Consider the following 20,128-nt stretch of genomic DNA (forward strand, 5'->3'; position numbering starts at 1 on the left):
TCAAGCTTAGGGTCTTCGTGGAAGCACACCAGACCACATCTGAGTGCACAAGTCACACGAAAAGGCACAGGAAGTAAGAGGCAGAGGCAGAGGCAGCAGGACAAGCCCTCTGGTAAGCTGAGCTTTCACGCAGGAAGCTGCTGGAGGATTTCCTCAAAGGTTGCTGGTGGTAGGGCTTTTTTTCACTCAAGTTACATTATGTTTCTGAACAAGTTTTTCTGCTTGATTTTCTTTCAATTAGGAAACCTCAAACACTGAGCCTGAACTGGCAGGCCTACCCGAGGGTCACTGTGCGGCTTTTCTAGCTGGCGAGCGGCGCGGAAGCAGTGGGAGACAGGACGGGGAGGGATGGCAGCGCAGCTTACTTACCCGATCGACCTTCATGATCTGAAACCTCTGAGAGATGTCCGCAGTGTTGGCCGGGAGGCGAGACCTTCCAGACACGAATCTCATGAAGAGCACGCGCTCCTCGTTGGAGAAGTCCTCCAGTGTGCGCCAGAACCACTGCACCAGCTGATGCTGCTCGTCCACCTCCCGGTAGCGCACCACCTTCTTCAGGACCTCCACGGAGATCTCGGGCATCCCACACACCATCTGCTCCAGCTGCTTGGCCGTGAGGAGTGACAGCAGTGGCACCGGAACGATCCAGGACATCCCTTCTCGGACAGCCGCCACCTGCTCCCAGGAGAGCTGTGCATCAGACACGCGTCTGCAGACGGGGCACCTCCCACCTGCTCCTCTGCCCCCCAAACCCTCGACCTGTCCCCCGGACCCAAGGCGCACATGGCCCACTCCCCCGGCCACCAACCCTCTGTCCAAGCTCCTCCCTGCCTGTGGGACTTCTACACTCCTTCCGGTCCCAGGTCAAGTCAATTGAGGAGCTTGCCTTCTGCCCCCACAAAACTCAGCCCGCCGCCCTAAGCGCCCCCAACCCCGGTGCCAACCGCACTCACTCCTACCCCTCAGCACGCATGGCTGTGCAGTTACATTGGGCCCTGAGGGCTACTCTGTCTCTCGTTAGGGTAAGACGCTCCTAGAGGATGTGTCTACCTTCTACTGTTTCTTGCACTCATATTTTTCTTTGGAAGAGTTATATCCTTCTGGTAAAACTTATTTGTGCTCATTGTTAAAAAAAAAAAAAAAGAAGAAGTAGTTAGAAAAGTACAAAGAAGAAAATTAAACTAGCAAGGCCTTCTGGAAGAAGGCAGTAGGAAGGACAGAATATTTCATCAGGAGACTTCGGGGTCTGAATCCCAGCTCCGTCTCTTTTACTTTAATTTTCTCATCTGAGAAATGAGGCAAACAACTGCTGCTCACACGACTATGATGAGAATTCTCGATGCATGTCTGTGTGCCCTACTGCTGCTGTTCTCTCCCAGCACGGTGCGGAGAGCAGGTCAGCTGCAGAGTGCTGAGGGGGGCTGGAGGGGCTACCCACAACAGTCTGTTTCAAAAACACCCCAAGGTCGCACAGCAACGCACACCCTACACACAGACTCATTCACTGCTGTCAAGATTTGTTTTTAAACACTTCCTCACTCTTGGCCAACTCAGAACCACCAGTGATAATTAGCAAAAGGAAAAACCCGGAGGACCCAAGAAGGAGCCACACCTTGGGGAAGGCCCTGGGGCTGGGACTGGTACAAAGACGTCCCACCCGGGGCACGGGAACAAGACTGGCAGCGAGGACCGTCTGTATGGGTATTAAAAGGAAGACCCCAGCCAAAGTTTGCCCAAACACAAGCTGTCATGCCTGGTAGAATACAAACCAAAAGCTGTCTAGAAAAAAATGAGGCTGAGGTATTGGGGCTGGCTGCTTGGCGGGGAACAAATGGGGACAGCTATGGGAAGAACACTGGGTTCTAAGAGAAGAGGAAGACGTGAAAGAGGAAAAAGGCCTCCTTGCTGAGAAAGGAACAAAGCTACGGGCTGAGCAGAGCATGACTGGCAGAGAGTGGAGGGGCAATCTGACCCAGAAGAGCCTAGACCCCACAGTTAAACCTGGTTTGGGACCCTGGCTTCGCCTTGGGCACATCACTTCACTTCTCTGCCTCAGTACTTTCATCTGTGAAATGTGACAGTAATCCTTCTCTCACAGAGTAACTACAGGAAACACTGCACACGAGGCAGCCTGGACCCACACCTGGCATGCAGAAGGTATTCAATGTATTTTTAGCCAATTACTCACTGGGGATTAAAATTCTGAAGAACTGGAGCCAAAACCTAAGCCCCAGCTGTGTGAACAGCATGCCCAAAAGACCTGCCCTCACTAAGGGATAACAGTTTTCTGACTGGACTTGGTCCAAAGCCAGAGTCAAAGAAGGAACCAGAAGGGAAAGGCACAGAACATACACACTTCAACAGCCTTCGAGCCTCAGTCTAGCTCTCAAGAAGACCCTAGCACATTCTGCAAATAAAGTACTATAAAGTGGCTTTTAAGGACTGTATAACCAAAACCCCATTTTTGGACAAAATGTTCATTTCTTTGGTCACTCACCACATTCTCATCATTTATTATTAAATGCTTACTACAATGTCAGCACATAACAAGAATATTTAGGAGATACACACACACACACACACACTATATTTATGTAATATATGCAGCACACATGTATGTAACATATATAATAGAATGCATTCTTCACTCAAAGTCTTACAAGCTAATTGAAGAAACAAGATCCAAACTCTGTGGCCTAGTTCTTAGACCACAACATAGAAGTATTATGGTATCTTGAGAAATTTCTAAGTAACAAAAAAGATTTCTACCGGCTATGGACCTGGAGGAAAGCTGGTTTGTGGAGGAGAGGCATTTTCAGCTGGGGCCTGAAGGGACGGCAGCAGGAGTTGGGAAAGAGGCACTCACATGGGATCGCAAGACCAGTGTGAGGGGTTTACTCACATGGGCCCTGACTGACCCAAGTAGAGTGGGAGACCCTGGGTTGGGGACAATAAGAGATGAAAACAAACAAAATGAAGGCTGAGTGAGAAGGCAGGTGTAAAGGCCTGGGTGACAGCCTGGCCTCAATCCAACCAGTGACCAATTTAGAGCTGTCCTAAGGCTTTGAGTAAGGAGACAGGAAGACCGGAGGTAAGGCCTGAAAAGTCTCTGAACAGGGGCTGAAAGGCAGATACAAATTAACTGACATGGTAGTTCATATACCCAAATTCAGCAGTAACCAGTAAGCTCTTGTTTGAAGACAACTGTAAACATTCATATGCACGTCCCAACGTTTCAGCCCACCTGTCGGTCCATCTCATGAAGTCGATATTCAATGGCCCTCTCCACATACTCCTTCCTGTTGGAAAATGTCAGTGGGATACTATTTCCACCAGGAATTATGGGAACCATCTTGCCATCAGCACTCTGGCCAACAAAAGAATCAAGAGGAATCATCTAAGAAGAGGAAAAAAAATATTTTTACTAAAAAAATACCGTACATTACACACAAATATAGCAAAACAGTAACAACATTAAGACTTCTAGGGATAGGATGGAGCAGCTGGTTAAGCATCTGACTCTTGGTTTTAGCTCTGGTCTTGAGCTCAGGGCCACAGGATCAAGCCCAGCATCAGGCTCCACGCTGAGTGCCAAGTCTGCATGGGATTCTCTCTCTCCCTCTCCTAGCCCTGCCGCTGGCGTTTGCTCTCCATCTCCCCGTCTAGCTCTCATATAAATAAATAAATCTTAAAAAAAAAAAAAAAGAATTTTAAGGATTAAAAATGAGGAATCGAGGTAGCTGATCATGCCACTTGATCAGAAGGGAATGTGCTGACCCATCTGGCTATAGTTAACCATTTCTTTGTCCTCAAACCAGGTTCGATGAACTCTGGTCGCCTCAGGCCTCCCTCTCCAACTGGGTTCCCTTGCTTGTCCATTCTAGCAGGCAGAGAGTAGACCAAAGAGGAAGGAGCGGAAGCTGGGTGCTGGTGCCAACACTGCCCATGAGCGGCTTTTGAACCTTTGTGGGTGAGCTGCTAGGGCAGCTCATGCCGTCAGTCAAACAGCAAGGGGAAGACCAGATCTGAGTTTCCCACAGTAAAATTCTGGTCAATACCAGCAGAACACGGACTGGCCAAGATTCACCTCATGGAAACTGTCCTCGGTAATCCCACTGTCTTCAATGTGAAGAATGCTGTTGAGGGTCTGCACGTAGAGCAGATCCACCTCCTCCAGGTCTTCCAGGGTGAGTGGGACACAGCACAGCTGCTTCCACACCAGAGGGGCCAAGTGGAGGTCCAGAGGCTTCTTTGTGCGAATGGCAACCCCCATTAAAATGCCCAAGAACTTAAACTGCATTAAATGTTCATCAAGGCAGGCGGAGGGGTTAAAAAGAAACCTGCAAAATTAAAGGAAATTCTTCAAATAAAACTGACCTCATTTCTATTGGAAATAAGTTATCAGACAGCTACAGCATTAATCCAGACATGTGCTGTTCAATGCGATAGTCATTTGCCATATGTGGCTACTCAAATTAATTAAATAAAATTTAATGGAGTTCTCCAGCAACTCTAACCACATTCTGAGTGCCCAACAGCCACATGTACACGGTAGCTACTCTTTTGGACAGCACAGGAACCATATTTTTAATTATTTTCAGAAGAGCTGTGAACGAGCAACTGAATGGTCCTTTTGTCCCTGAGTTACCTGCTTCGGGACGCCCTATCTCCTAAAATCATTTCATTTTATCATTTACAAGTCCATGAAGCAGGATCCAAAATTTAAGGCTTGGGAAATTTAGGCATAACACAGAACTGCTAATACTAAGTGCTGTGATTTGACAGCATATCAAATCTTCCTGATAAGTTCTGATACAGAAAATTCTTTGTGGGGAGGCCACGTGGGCCTTCAGAAACAGAAAATAAGTCAGTTTTCCTTATCAAGTCTGGATTTCCCCTACCCCTCAATATTATCATTGAGTTGGTTCCATAATAGAGTCATGATAGAAGCGCTTCAGTTTCCTTATCTGTGAAAAGGGAGTAATTATAGTTCCCACTCCTTTGGGTTCTAATGAGGATTCGATGGGATAATATGTAAGAGCACTTCGAGCAGGGCCTGTCCCCCAGTAAGCACTCAGTAAGTGAGCTATCATTATTATTGTAGATAGTCAAAAGTCACTCGATGACTGCCTCACCTATCCCGATTGTAGCCCACTTCTGCAGTGGCATTGGGAGAGGGTATAAGAAGGTCAACAATACCAGTTTCAAGTTCCTGTAAAAGAAAGAACAGTTTTTTGAGAAATGACAATCAAATGCATCAAGAGAACAACTAATTACATTAAAGATCATACTGAAAAGAGATTATTTTTAGGAATTTATAATGTTATGTGACAACCAGCCAACCAGCTGTCTCTATAATTTTTGTGGTTTTAACTTAAAATGAAATTACAAACATTCCCCCCATGGAGAAAATATCCTGTAGTTTGCAGAACTGAGATAAGAAAGTCAATCCAGGGCAGGAGCTGGGGTATCTCTGAGCAGGGTACAGTGATATTCAATAGCAAACAGACCCAGCGAATATTAGCTAAAAGTTGTTTTAGTCACAGAATTTATCAGAAAAATTCTGCTACTAGGCAAGAGGGAAGGGTCACAGTTGACCTGGAAGCAAACTTGCCACTTCAGATATCAAAATAAGAGCTCGTCCAAACTCTTAGTATTTGTTTTTCTAATTCCACTAGAGCCTGACAGTTCTACTTCATTCTAAAAGCACCAGAATTAATCAGGGCACATGGGTGGTCCTGGATTTGTCCATTACATAAATGTAAATATGTGTCATTACTGTTTCTTCTGCTGCATTAGAGCAGGACTGTGAGTCACTAGTAGAGTCAGGCACTGACATTTACTCAGTAAGTATCTTCACACAGATGCCACAAACCCTTGCTGTAATTCACTTATTTATCATTAACAGCATGATTTTTACGTAAGGCTCACAAATGCACCCTTGCGACATTCATAAGAACGTGTCAGACAGTAGGCACTGGAAATGGTAGGACAGCCACCATCTGAACAAATGACTCAGCAAGGGGATACCACGTGAATATACCTGGCACATCTCTGTGATCGTGTCATCAAACACTCCCCCAGCGTCATCAGCCCCTTCTCCAACCAGCTTCACCTTCCACGCTCGTGAGGGCAGACGGAGATCTGATGCATTCAGTTTAACAACTTGTCTTGCTATTTGGACAAAGATGGGCTTACACTTCCGCCCTCTTCAAAAAGAAAGGGAAAGCAGAATGAAACACAACTCTAACTTCCCCCCAAACTACCACTTCCCCCCAAACTTCCCATCAGGGATGAACACACTAGTTTAATAATAGCTGAGCAGTGGGCTAGGCCCACTGTGGCCACACTGGGAACTAGGTAAGCACCGTTACTCTCTTAGCTTACAACCCAGGAAGCGGGAGCTCACAGATTAGTCAGGAATCACATTGATCTAAAAAAGTGCTGGCTAGCTAGTGAAACATACACACATATGCTAACCTGGTTGATATCCTCTTTACAGTAATTTGAGGTCCATAGTTTTTGCCTTGAACCATGGTTTTTCCTATGGAGCGCACCATCGGGAGGGTATAGACTCTTGGGGCTAACAGAGGCCGAAGCTGTCCCTGTACGATGCCCCATGTGCCAGCATTATAATGAGATGTACTGCTCTGTAACAGAGAGAGAGAGCTTATCACAGATGGTACAATTCAAGGCTTCCTAGAAAGAACACTTTTCACTTTCAGAACATAATTTTTTGGTTTAAAAGCATAAACCTGGATAGCAGTAACTATTGATAGCTTTTAAAAAATATGTTTTTCTGATAAAATATACGATGATTATTTTCTAAAACTTGGAAAATACAGAAAAGGACACACACACGTGTACACACTGAATCCCCGCAACCTCCACAGTCACTCTCATCGGTCTCCCTCCAGCTCTCTTCTACGTGTGCGGAGAGACACTCCTCCCATTATTGACAACACACTGTTTATGTGATACTCTGCTGCTTTTCTCACTTAACTCTTTATCACCAACATTTCTCCTGCTAATTTACAAACAGTTTTTTTTAACCTTCTGTTCAGTGCTGCACAGTATTCTGCTGCCTGGCTGATCACCTGTTTCTAACAATGATCTGTCAAATCTCTCACATGTCCTGTGATGGATTACCCAAGGATTTCTAACAGTTTTACAACCAAAACACATTTTGGCAGGCATGCTGACACATTACACAAGCAAACACAGCCAGCTTGCTTTCTTCCTAAATTACTAGACTGTTCTATAAAGACAGTCAATCAGCTGCATTTACTTTCTCCCCCAGTGGGACCCAGAAAGCTCATCTGTGAGGCGATCAGGAAGTCTCTGCAATGTGTCAGACTCATTTACAGAGTCACTGTGACAGTGGGGTGACACACTTGTGTCTGCCTAGATATAGAAATCACATATTGGACTTTACAGAAAATACATGCTTTGCCATTCGTATTTCCTTGAGCTCCAGACAGACCAATACATAAAAGGAAGACTCCTCTGTGTCCAGCAGCACAATTAGCAGTATCTGGTCTATCCCTAAACCAGCAGTAAAATGGAAACGGAACTGGTGCCTTTTCTACCTCTCTTGGGAGCTGAGAGCAAAAAGCATTAGCCATGGGAGAATACCCCAGGGACCTGGTAAGCACGGGTAGTGCTCCCAACCCAACATGTTACCTGGTTGTTAGGGCTGAGGTTCAGGAGCCTCCAAGAAGAGTACATGAGGTCAGAGAAGTGGTAGAGCAGCCGGAGCCGGGCCCTCGCAGTGTGGATGCTCACCTCCCGGAGCGCCCCATACTGGGGGGGCACTGTGTCGGGCAGGCCCAGCTGCAGAGGTACAGACACACCTGCCCAGAAAGCAAGCAGATGCTTATAAAGGAGAATGTACTGCTTTCATTTTCAGTATTTTGAAAATTTTCAAACAGAGAGGTTGAGATAAGTATACAATGAACATTCATTCCACTACCTAAATTCTAGAATTAATATTTGCCTGTATTTGCTTCATCACGTGTTTATCAATTCCTCTCTCCATCAACTCATCTTTATGCTTTAATGCACATGTGTTATTTTTAAAGATATCTTGTTTTATTTATCATTATGGAAACTTTTTTTCCTCTTTAGTTTCCCATTTAACTATGGGACTTAAACAGTTCCTTCACAAAAGAACAAAAACAGGGGCACCTAGATGGCTGAACCCATTAAGCGTCTGCCTTCAGTTCAGGTCATGATCCTAGGGTTCTGGGATCAACCCCCATAATAGGCTCCCTGCTCAGTGGGAAGCCTGCTTCTCTCTCTGTCCCTCCCCGCCACTCATGTTGTCTCTCTCATGTTCTCTTTTTCAAATGAATAAATAAAATCTTAAAAAAACAAAAACAAAAAACCCAAATTCTTCCTTTTGTATTTGATAGCTGCCATCTTCTAAACGTAAGATGTGAGCCAGGACCAGGTAGGCAATTCTGGAAAATGGGAATGGGCAACTCAGCAGTCACCTCCCACACTTCCTAGGGATCTGACAGAAAGTGACCATGATGGAATGAAAGCTATGGGTGCATGATTCATGAAAGCTTCGTACTGTGAGAGTAAGATCTCTGTAGAAGCATAGACTGTATTCATTGTTCCCCTCTTATTAAAAACATCTAGAGTAAACCAACACTTGCCTTATTTGAGTTTCATGTAAATAAAGATTTGCACAGCTCAATTCCATTTATTTTACTTCCAATTGATTTCATTAATACTGTCAACAAAAGCTAACATTTATTAAGTATTTCTATGTGCTGAGCACTATTTTAAGTGCATCACACCAATTTTTCATTTACTTCTATAGCTCTTTACAACAGGGGCTATTATCACCCCATTTTACAGATAAGGAAATGGAGTCTTAAGATCACACAGCTTGTTAAGTAAAGCAGCGAGGATTCAACCTAGGCAACTTGGCTCCAGAGTCTGGACCTTTAACCACCACACTGCAGAGCCTCTCTTCCTGACTGAAGTGGGAGTGAGATCTCTGTGAGATGAAGAGGACTCTGAGTATCAAAACTGACCATGGGTGAGCAGCACTGCTCATTCTGGACTCTACTAATCAGAAACATCTCTTGCTTGTTTGGAATCTACTTGGTAGTCCTCATTGCTCCCTAAGAGTATTTAAAAGAAAAAAAAAATCTCTACAGTGAGTCTTCTCCAAGGACTTAAAAGCCGAGGTCAGCAAAAAGGGAAGAGAATGCTGAATTCCTAGGCACAAGGTTACTTCAAGGAAACTCTAGTTCCTGACATACCAGAGAGTAGTATAAAGAAAGGCTTAAGGGCCTGGCAGAGAAACAGCCCAAATGAAGAGAGATAGATAAGGAATGATAATGCCCCACACTTGCGGGGAATGGAAGATGGATCCAATCTGGAGAGCACTCAGCAGAAGGTGAAACACATAAATACACATTTTATTTTCTTTATATCCTTTTTTTTTTAAGAGATTTTATTTATTTTAGAGAGAGAGTGAGAGAGAGAGAGAAGAGAGCACAAGCGAAGGAGAGAGGCAGAGGGAGAAGCAGACTCCCTGCTGAAGTGGAAGCCAGATGTGGGGCTCAATTCAGGAACCCTGGGATCACTATCTGACCCAAAGGCAGACACTTTAACTGACTGAGCCACCCAGGCTCCCCTTTATATCTTTTGTAGTTCTGGACTGCATAATGAACAAAAAGGTAGAAACTGCCTATCAGTCCTATTACATGCTGGAGTAAAATGGCAACATTTTCTTCGTCTTCTTCTTTTTCTTTTTTTTTTTTTTTTGCTGTGCCAACGCACAGACAACATCATGTTTCAAATGGTTAATTGCAGTGAAGAATCTGACAACTGGTCTCAGACCTTTGAATCTTTACTCCTAATACCAGGCCTTAGAAAACTATGATTCACCACTTCTTCTGTGCATGAAAAAATACTTAGTTGTTGCTCTAAAATTATGTATTTTTGCTTGCCAAAGTGGTATGTTTTCTTCTTTTGGGGGTGCAGAGAGGAAGTGCTTTGTGATGAAGTCTGCAGGAGAATCACCTGCTATGAAAGGATTTACAGTGCTCGGAGCACCAAGAAGGCTTGGTTGTGGGGGGGCCTGGTGGTCTCAGCATGATGCCTGGATGCAGTGGGAAAGCAGCAAGCAGACAGCACGGCTGGGGACCACTGAAAGAGAAGCTCTGAAAGAGAAGCTGCAGGAGTATGAATATCGAATCTCTCACCCGGTGCTCTTGGAGGGACAGGCGGCGCTGTCCAGGCAGCACTGTGGCAGCGGCCAGCTGAGATCTGCCGAACGTTTTTCCCTTGCAAAACTGTTACCAGGGTTGGTTCTCGAACGTGGTTGGTGTGGCCTAAGCCAAGCTGGGAATACATTACAAAAACAAAGAGTCAATTAAAAAGAGGAAGCAAGGAAGTCAAGATGATGCAATCTGCCTTAGGTGGTAGGCAGATAGAAATAAATATCTATACCAAGCAACAGCATCAAAATGAAATTAATTCTGATTTTCTCAATCAGAATAGTCCTCATAGCTCAGACTATCTCCTAAAAACTTGGCTGCAACAAGGCCATTCCAAAGCTAGAGTTAAGTCTTAATGATGGAACACATCCTTGGCTTCCAATTCTAGAGAGGAAATAATTCTTAGAAAGTTAAAAAAGTAACAGAATCATCTATAGAACTTTTATTTTAAAACACAGATTTTGGGGCGCCTGGGTGGCTCAGGTCATGATCTCAGGGTCCTGGGATCGAGCCCCACATCGGGCTCTCTGCTCAGCAGGGAGTCTGCTTCTCCCTCTCTCTGCCTGCCTCTGCCTGCCTCTCTCTCTACCTGCCTCTCTGCCTGCCTCTGCCTGCTTGTCATCTCTCTCTGTCAAATAAATAAATAAAAATCTTTAAAAAAAAAAAAAAAAAACACAGATTTTCTTCTAACATGGTCGGCCAGGGTAACAATAAGCAATTATAAAAGCATACAGAGAAGGAGATTTTCATCTCCAGATCTCTGTTCTTAGGGTACGAGTGGAATACCCAGTGTTTGAGCGGCTAAGCACCTCAACGTCATTAGGGAGGATCATGTCAAGTTCCTGCCAATGACCTCCCTAAGGCGTCTTCAGCAGCTACTATCTTCTCATCAAGAGCATGCGCAACTACAAGGATGAGCAGCTTCCCCATCTGTTAAAACAATGATGAGGTGACCACAGAGTCAAACTGAGGCTACCAGGAGTAACAATAGAGACCTTGAACTTGAGGGTCCCTGGCTCAATGGGCAGACAGACCCAGAGAGGATTTATGGAGGAAGGGGATGTGGCTCTGCATCTGGAGGGCTGAAACCCACTGTAGCCACAGGCATCCCAGACATCTCCCACCCAAATCCCTCCCTCCTTCAGATATAGGGTAGGCTGAACACATCAAATTCTTAAATCTTTCTCAACCTCTCAGAGGCTCAGTTTATTCTTCTGTAGAAAGATTTCCTGCACAAACACAAATATCCTATCTACAACATACTATGTACGGTACTATGTTCTATTATTAAATATAAAAGTATTGTCGTTTCATTCTTTCCATGTTGCAGATCAACTGATGCTCCAGGGCCTAATCTCACAGACTACAGTTAATTAATCTCACAGATTACATTAAAAACGATGATGATAGTAGCAAATACCTCTAAAGTGCTGCTTACTATGTGCCGGTTTTTAATGAGTGCAGACACACACATATACTCAGTTAATTCCCTTAATCACTTTGCTATACCATCAGATTTTTTTAAAAACCATGGTATAGGGACGCCTGGGTGGCTCAGTTGGTTAAGCAGCTGCCTTCGGCTCAGGTCATGATCCCAGCGTCCTGGGATCGAGTCCCGCATCCGGCTCCTTGCTGAGCAGGGAGCCTGCTTCTCCCTCTGCCTCTGCCTGCCATTCTGTCTGCCTGTGCTCGCTCTCTCCCCCTCTCTCTCTCTGATAAATAAATAAAATCTTTAAAAAAAAAATAAATAAAATAAAATAAATTAAAAAAAAATAAAAACCATGGTATAATTCTTACTTTTGCCACAATTGAGAGAGACACGAAAAACTGCGCTCACAAATCAATCTGTCCCATGGCAAAGTGATGTGTATGAGGCATTGTGGTTAAATCCTAGGGTTTTCTAGCTTATCCCTTCCACAAATGAGGGACGCTGTCAGAATTCTAGAATATGAGAGGACAAGCAAGATAAATATTTACCTGCCCTTCTGAATTGCTCCCCCAGGCATATACATCTCCAGTTGATGCCAAAGCAAGTGTGTGCTCAGCTCCAACCGCCACATCTTCGATAATCACTCCAGCCAGGACAGGGATCTGCTGTGGTCGATTGTGATTGCGAGCACGCCCCTCTGGCAAGCCTATCAAGCGATCTAAGAAAACAGTAAGAAGAAACTTATGGATGGGACACAACAGTCCTTTTGTTTTCTAATGAGTCATTTAACTCTTCTAGTGGAATGGCAATGACACATTTAATTCATGATGGTAAAAGCTGCCATTCTGGTAAGGTGTACTAGATCCTAAGTGAATGAAATCTGAAACAGTACCTTTGCAAAGTGTCACGGGCTCCTTATTCATAAAATAAATAAATCTAAAATTAGCAGCTTATTTCAAACCAAGAGACACTTGGTTTGAGTGTCTTGAGACAGCTTATTTCAAACCAGTATCCTCCTATTTGAGAGGATGGCACATAGTTAAGAAAGACTCTATGGTTCTTACATTCTAAGAAAAGACATCACTCAACTTCTCTTGTCCTCAAACTTCTAGCCAACTTCTCCCTTTACCTTTGTTGCCAAACTTCTAGAAATTACAGGCCAGCCCCACAGGGGCTCTTGCCCCATGGCCTCTAGAACTGTTTGGCATGGCCACCTTCTGCAGTCTACCTTCTCTCACCTACCTTCTCCTACCTACTCTCACTACTGCACTGACGCTATATTCTCAAAAGCCATGAGTAGCTCCTAACTGCCTATGGCAGGAGCCTCTTCTAAGGCTCTGACCCCGAGAACCCCACATAACCTTTTACTGACCTGGCCTCAGTGCCTCCTATCCTGCAGAGACTCTGTACTACCCTGGCTCACTGGTGACCTCTCTCACCACTCCTTTCAAAGCCAATTCCCCTGAGTCCTCTTTCTGTGCTTACCGGCCTTCTACTCACACCCTCAGAGTTCTATGCACTTCTTTTTTATTCTACACTCTCTCCCTGAGCTTCTTAGGGCCTATTAACATGGTTTTAAATACTAACATTATGCAAATCTAAATCTCTATAACCAATCTCTTTGGAATTCCAGATCCAAATCCCCAATAACTTGCTAGACATCTCCACACATACATCTAGGGTATATAGCTCCAATTCAATAGGACCAAAACGAAGTAGCTTAACTAGTTCCCCAAAACCAGCTCCCCGTTCTCAGTTAGTGACATCATTATTCTTCCAAGACTAGAAACTTTACTCATGACTTATTTCTTCCCCTTCCTCATACCTGCCCTACACACTTCTCAGTCACTACAACTTGCTAAGAAGTTCTACTTAAAAAGGTGAATATGTTACCAGGGAATCACACTGTGGATGCTTGGATTAGGAATGCACTCAAGATCTGAACCTGAATGCCTATGAATTCCCAAGATCCAAACCTCCATTCCCTGTAAGGGCTGGGGAATTAGATAGGGTCCAGAGGAGTACTTATGGCAGCACAGTTGTAGGCAGCAGAAAGGAGGAGGGGAAGGGCTTTGGCAGGGACTCTTCTAGCAAGAACAAGGGCTTGGGCAAGAAAGGCCATCAGTGGGGAGGAGAGTTTGTCCTTATCACAGAGTTCATGAAAAAAGAGAAAAGTAGCTAGTGAATGAAGGTCATAGTGGCCACTCATCACCCAGAACAACAACAAAAAACTATCTACAGCACTTTTCTCTAAAACTGGAAGGCAAATGTTTATATAATACATGTATATACAAAATAAACAATGTAATGCCTAGAAAATGCCTTACCTTGACCAAAGGTATACACATGACCATCTTTGGTCAATGCAACAGAAAACTGAGTTCCACAAGCAACCTTTTTTATTCCAATTCCACAAAGGACATCAACTTTCTGCAAAATAAAAGTGTAAGGCACATACTTTAAAAAGGAAAATAAAAACACTTTTGAAATTGCCTACTAGCATGTATAAACTCAAGGACTAACTTCTAATACAAATAATACTTGTCACCTAAGTGTTTCTACTCAAATCCACACTCCTAAATGTTATTTTCTCATATTGCTCTATAAATTACCTGAATTTGTGGTGGTGGGGGTGTTGGGGAGGGGCATTTGACTAAAACCCCCAGGACCTCATGTGAGTGGAATCACTGCTCTGTGCAACAGAGACCAGAGAGAATCCTGGAGCCTTTTAAACAATACTAGGAGACCATGTAAAGCCATGGGCTGCTCCCAGTTAGACTTTTTTACTTTCAGAGGTGATAATAACTGCTTTGTATGTGCCCCAGAGATGGTTTCCTGGCTTTCCACATCCATAGCTAAATATTCACCAGTCTAGTTATCAAAATAGTACAGATTATTTATAATAGGGTATCTGGAGTTGAATATACATTAAATATTTGTAAATCAAGCTGCTTGTTAAGTGTGTTAGGAAAATACACGGAAAGAACTGCAAAGACAGTCTTCTGCAGAGCCAAGAAACCTTCTGTAATGTGAATATTAGTTTCTAACTTATTTATTATTTCCTATATTTCCTTTTTATTATTTTTTAAACAGAGGCACATATCTGTACAAATTAGGCGTAATAATCAGCTAAAATGGCAGATGCAAGCACAAGGATATAAAAGATTGTTCAAGGTTCCCTCCCTCAGGCACCCTGGAGATATGTCTATAACTATTTCTTCTCTACATAGCAGATAGTCCTACACTGTTCAGTCTGTATATGGGGTCAAAGGCTTATCCTTGCACAGTTTTTACATCCAGTTTAGCAATTAATGGCTTATTTAAAATCAAGATCTAGAATGCTGGGCATTTAAAAGTAAGCAACAGAAGCTTCTGAAATTCATTATCAATTACTAAAATGTTAAAGATAAATTATTTCCAACTAAAAAGAGGCATGACATAGATGAATACCACACTGTCTAAAACCCTAGAATAAAGATGATACTGACCTGAGGGGAAGATTTTGCAGTGGAATTTCCTAAGCCGAGTTTTCCATAGTCCCCATCTCCAAAAGCCCACACCATGGAGCCATCCGCTGATACTGCCAAAGTGTGGTTTAAGCCACATGCTACCTAAAGAAAGAACAGCGTATTCAGTCAGAGCACCTAAACCATATACCTGTTTCTGGGATTCTTTTTTCCCATTTCAGTGAAAAACTTGGCTACATATATTTTCATTTTAATTTCAAGGGCCTTCTGCATATGTTAAAAAAATGCGCCAATAAGAAAAATTTGCTAATGTCCACAAACAAGAAAATAACTTTTTTCTTTGACGTGAAATCCTTCAACTATCTGTGGCTAACTTAGAATTGGAGGGCATGAAAAAGGAAAGGTATGCAATGAGTCAAAAAATACATCAGAGACAGCCTAAGGAGTGATACAGGATATGATAAAAACATCTCCTTATTAAGAGGTGATCTCAATGTATACAGGATAAGTACTACTTGAGAGCAGCAGTACCAATGATGCCGCAATTCAGACATCTACTTCCAGACTACCAGACAGCAGTCACAAAAATTTGTATGGTTCAAAGGTTTTATATCAAGTTGTATTATGGAAGGGGTTGTAAAATATTTGCATCCTGAATTAATGCTTTCATTTGTCAAATGTAACTTGAAATAGGAATTTTCATATTGGAAAAAAAAAAATCACAAAAAATGATCAAGTAGGCCAAACAAAATGTACATGAGCTTAAGCACAACTGATGATTTTAGTCTTATTTAAAGGACAGTGTCTTAGTATAATAGAGGAAAAAGAAACTATGGGCAGATGAAATATATTATTGATTTATTCCATGCCTGTCCAATCTGATATCCCTCCAGTGCAGTCACTCTCTCTGGAAGTTTTTTGTTAGAGGTGTTTCCAAGACCCAATCGACCGTAGTCACCATTGCCAAAAGTGAACAGTTTGCCGTCTGAAGTTACCACTGCTGAGTGCTTGAAGCCACAAGACATCTACAGACAGAACCAAGGAGAAGAAAAAAATTTAAGAAGAGGGTACACCAAGAAAGAACAAAATCAGTCATTTTTGGTCATTAATATGGTAATAAACTTCACTGACAACTCAACACCTTCAAGACCAGTATGTTCTACCTGCCCAAGTGGGCTTCCTGCTTCCCTAAGCCTGACGTTCTCATCATCCTCAGGAAGACCAAGCTAACCAGCCTACCTTAGAAGAACTGCTGCTATGCTTTAGCTGTGTACAGATGACCTAAACCACATGCGAGAGTAAATGGGGAAATCCTCTGTGATCTCTCTGGTGCTATGCAATTTTATAATTATCATCCGAGATCACTAGTCAATTTTCCAGAATATGGACATGAACTCAACACTTGTAACAATAATGATAAATGTTAAGCTCTGCATTCAACCTATCACTGTATCAAGGACTACAGAGCAGGAGCTAAAGCCTATTGTGTTTCTTCCAAGCACCTGAAGTATGCTTGGGCCCAGCTTGGGCCAACCAGTTAGCTCAGGAAAAGGGAGTCTGTCTTATTACCAAAATCCATTCAAACTTCTAATAAATTCAAGGATGAACAGCCAAAAACAGTGGATCTCTTGTAATAACTCAAAATACATTTTTACTATTATTTCCCATTAACTAAATTTGAGAATACTATTCAACAACTAGTATGTTTATCTTCAAAGGCAAACTGATCCACATCCTGTCTGACCTGCACCACTTCTTCTCCTTGTAAGGCCTCGATCTGCCTGGGGCGCCGCTGTCTGTCGCTGTTCCCGTGGCCGAGTTTGCCATAATCACCATCTCCCCAGCTAAAGACCTCTCCACTTTCAGTCAGGGCCATTGAGTGCCCATCAGAACCACAAGAAGTCACCAGCTGGGTCACCACAAATCCTGGAACAGAGCAGAAAACCAACAAGCGTCACTGGATGGTAAAACTCTTTACTTGGAGCTGCTACAGAATACTCTTAACATGGAAAAAACTCTTTACTACAAAAAGAAAAACAGTGTCTTTAATTTTAAAGCAAATTTGAAGCCATAACCTAGTAAACTGGGAGCTGTCACATAAAATGATAACGAGGAAGAAAAGGAGGGTTGACGGAACAGTTTTAGTCACCAAGGCCTATGTTCTAGCCACTCCTAGAAATGCTTTACCTGGAATGTCTTCTTTTTTACTTTCACAGAGAACATATGAGGCAGATATTATCATCACCAATTTACAAATGGGTTAACTGAGTCACAAAGAAGTTTAGTCTGGCTTGTGCAAGGTCCTAGAGGCTGGATGCAGTAGTTCTAGATAGGAGCCCTGCAATCCCATCCCCAGTGCTGTGCTCTGGGAGGAAGAGATCTCAAGAGAACTCAGAACTGTTTCAGAATTGGTTCTAAACACATCATTACTTGTATGTTTTTACTTAAAAACCCCTCTTTGCTCTCTTTGAGGGCTTTGGAGTCACTAAAGTTGACGTTAAGAAACAAGCCAGGAGCTCCTGCAGTGGATTCTCCAGATGTAGTCTTCTTCCCAGTCAGAGAACGCTGGCTGAGATGCCCTGTAAAGTCTTTGGTACATCTGCAGATTTCCATGTAAATTGGTTTTTACTTTTTAGGAAACACATGCATGATTATTACTGCTATTAGTGGTTGCCTAATTTACCGTTCTACAATTTTAAAGAATTTGTTTAAAATTTTCAGTAGGTCTTAAAATAGTTATTTATAACACTGAATTCTAGCACTGCCATGATAAATAGCTTGCAAAAATAACACAGCTTAAAATGTGGAAATCAGGCTGTATATCCTAAATGAGAATCTAAAGAAGTGAAAACCCTCTCTGACTTTACCTAGCAAAGGTTTGAGATGAGTTCCAACATAAGTTAACATTCCTATAGTTAGGCCATAGTTTCTGATCAGCTTTTAACTGAGGATAATTTTACCTTGTAGGGCTGAAATAACTGTCAGCACATGAAGGTCATCTGAATTTCCTTGTCCCAATCTGCCATAACTTCCTTCCCCACAAGCCAACACTGTGCCATTGGCCTGGATGACAAAGGTACAATTCTGACCACATATCACCTAGTATAAAAACACACAAACAAATTATCTTTTATCATATAGCTTTACTTAAATGATTTAAAATTTAAAATCTCACTTAAAATGATTCTATGCATACCTAGGATACCTTTAATTCTTCTATCCTCTCACTAAAGAGGATGGGTTGATATTAAGTATGGGGTTCCTACAAGCTCTTGATTATTATAAAACTACTTAACAAAGATGTATGAGGTGCACTGAACTATTTAAAATCATTTAGAACTGTCTTATCTTCAGGGATTTCAGCCTATTGTGCAGTTTATCTATTTATTTTGAAGATGTTCAGAGAAAGAGGAGGAGAGAATATGGAGCAAACTCTTCACTGAGTGTGGAGTCCAACATAGGGCTCAATGTCACAACCCTGAGACCATGACCAGAGCTGAAATCAAGAGCTGGACACTTAAGTGCCCCACCCAGATGCTGCAATTGTGTAGAGTTTATTTACTTATTTATTTTTTTAAAAGATTATTTGTCAGAGAGAGAGAACAGGGGGAGTGGCAGACAGAAGAAGAAGCAGGGAGCCCGATGCAGAACTCAAACCCAGGACTCTGTGATCATGGCCTGAGCCAAAGGCAGACGCTTAACTGACTGAACTACCCAGGCGTCCCTCAGAGTTTAAATAATAACATTAACAACAAAACAAAAAAAGAGGAAAGGGTGAGGAGAAACATTTAAGACTGGCTAGAAATCCATCAAGAGGCAGAAAGCTGAGGGGATATACACAAGAAAGAGTAGTGCATCCTGGAACTTACTAAGGCAGAGAAGAATGGAAGAGAAAGCAGTGGCCTGAGAAAGGGTTTGAAAATATGCTACCACGATTATTAGAAGAGGAGAGGGGAGTTGATGAAATCTAGATAAAGATTCTTGTAAGTTAATAACCACAAAACAGAATCAATAATTAGGAGTGTGTTAACTTCTATAAATATGTACCAGGCAAGCTTAATCATGATGTTAATTCATTACACTTGGAAGCAAGAAAAAATTTAAAAACTTATTAACAAAATTTAAGGCTGATTAAAAACCCTAGAAGCTTTCATTTAGAAGGTATACATCATGACTTTGTTTAGTTATTCCCCACAACAGATTACACAATGGATACACATAACCTGACAACAAGGAAATCAGAATTGTTAGAGTTCTCAAGTTTCTTCCTCCCTTCTTTACCCTGTCAGTTACCTGTTGGGCCTGTGAGAATGAGGGAGCTGCTGCGGGGACCATTACATTTCTTCCCGCTTCTGCCAACTGTCCATGCCGGCCAGCACCCCACAGGTAGACATCACATTTACCTCCCAGATGCCAGTCCTAAAAAACCATAATCATCTCAAAATTAGATTCAACCATTCATTCAAACAAACATGAACTAGCCTCTAAGAGACACCAGGTTACAAACAAATGAGCATTTAGTATCAGAAGATTTAATGAGAACTATAGGTAGTTATCTTCACTGACCTCAGGTCTGGAAGTTGCCCAAGACATAATTTGTTCATCCATGCCATTAATCCATTTACTGTTATCCTGCAAGACACAACAAACACCAGGATGAATCTTGGTTATCAAGATTTTTTTTTTAATTTTTAAAGATTTTATTTATTTATTTGACAGAGAGAGATCACAAGGAGGCAAAGAGGCAGCAGAGAGGGGGGGGGAAGCAGGCTCCCTGCCAAGCAGAGAGCCCGATGCAGGGGTCGATCCCAGGACCCTGAGACCATGACCTGAGCCAAAGGCAGAGGCTTAACCCACTGAGCCACCCAGGTGCCCCAAGACTTATCTGTTCTTTTAGGGGGAAAAAAAGTAGCCCCTCCAACATGGGGCCTGAACTCAAGACCCTGAGATTAAGACCTGAGCTGAGATCAAAAGCTGGATATTTAATGGAC

General features: G+C 42.7%; 1 protein-coding gene across 8 annotated transcripts in view; it reads right to left on the reverse strand.

Annotated features, from left to right (window-relative positions):
- The window catches only part of HERC1 (HECT and RLD domain containing E3 ubiquitin protein ligase family member 1), a 187,582-nt gene that overhangs the window by 3,051 nt on the left and 164,403 nt on the right, over positions 1–20,128 (reverse strand). For all 8 annotated transcript variants that reach the window (XM_032342792.1, XM_032342798.1, XM_032342796.1 and 5 more), the window contains 16 exons: positions 19,704–19,769; positions 19,431–19,556; positions 18,098–18,236; positions 16,882–17,063; positions 16,007–16,162; positions 15,159–15,281; positions 13,998–14,100; positions 12,219–12,388; positions 10,227–10,365; positions 7,684–7,853; positions 6,481–6,650; positions 6,044–6,209; positions 5,136–5,212; positions 4,088–4,340; positions 3,245–3,397; positions 370–675 (listed from right to left, as the gene is read on the reverse strand). In XM_032342792.1, the coding sequence (XP_032198683.1) occupies positions 370–675; positions 3,245–3,397; positions 4,088–4,340; positions 5,136–5,212; positions 6,044–6,209; positions 6,481–6,650; positions 7,684–7,853; positions 10,227–10,365; positions 12,219–12,388; positions 13,998–14,100; positions 15,159–15,281; positions 16,007–16,162; positions 16,882–17,063; positions 18,098–18,236; positions 19,431–19,556; positions 19,704–19,769 (2,499 nt within the window). The remainder of the gene's footprint in view (positions 1–369; positions 676–3,244; positions 3,398–4,087; positions 4,341–5,135; positions 5,213–6,043; positions 6,210–6,480; positions 6,651–7,683; positions 7,854–10,226; positions 10,366–12,218; positions 12,389–13,997; positions 14,101–15,158; positions 15,282–16,006; positions 16,163–16,881; positions 17,064–18,097; positions 18,237–19,430; positions 19,557–19,703; positions 19,770–20,128) is intronic.

Source organism: Mustela erminea, chromosome 5, assembly GCF_009829155.1.
Source record: "Mustela erminea isolate mMusErm1 chromosome 5, mMusErm1.Pri, whole genome shotgun sequence".
In the NCBI taxonomy this organism is placed as follows: domain Eukaryota; kingdom Metazoa; phylum Chordata; class Mammalia; order Carnivora; family Mustelidae; genus Mustela; species Mustela erminea.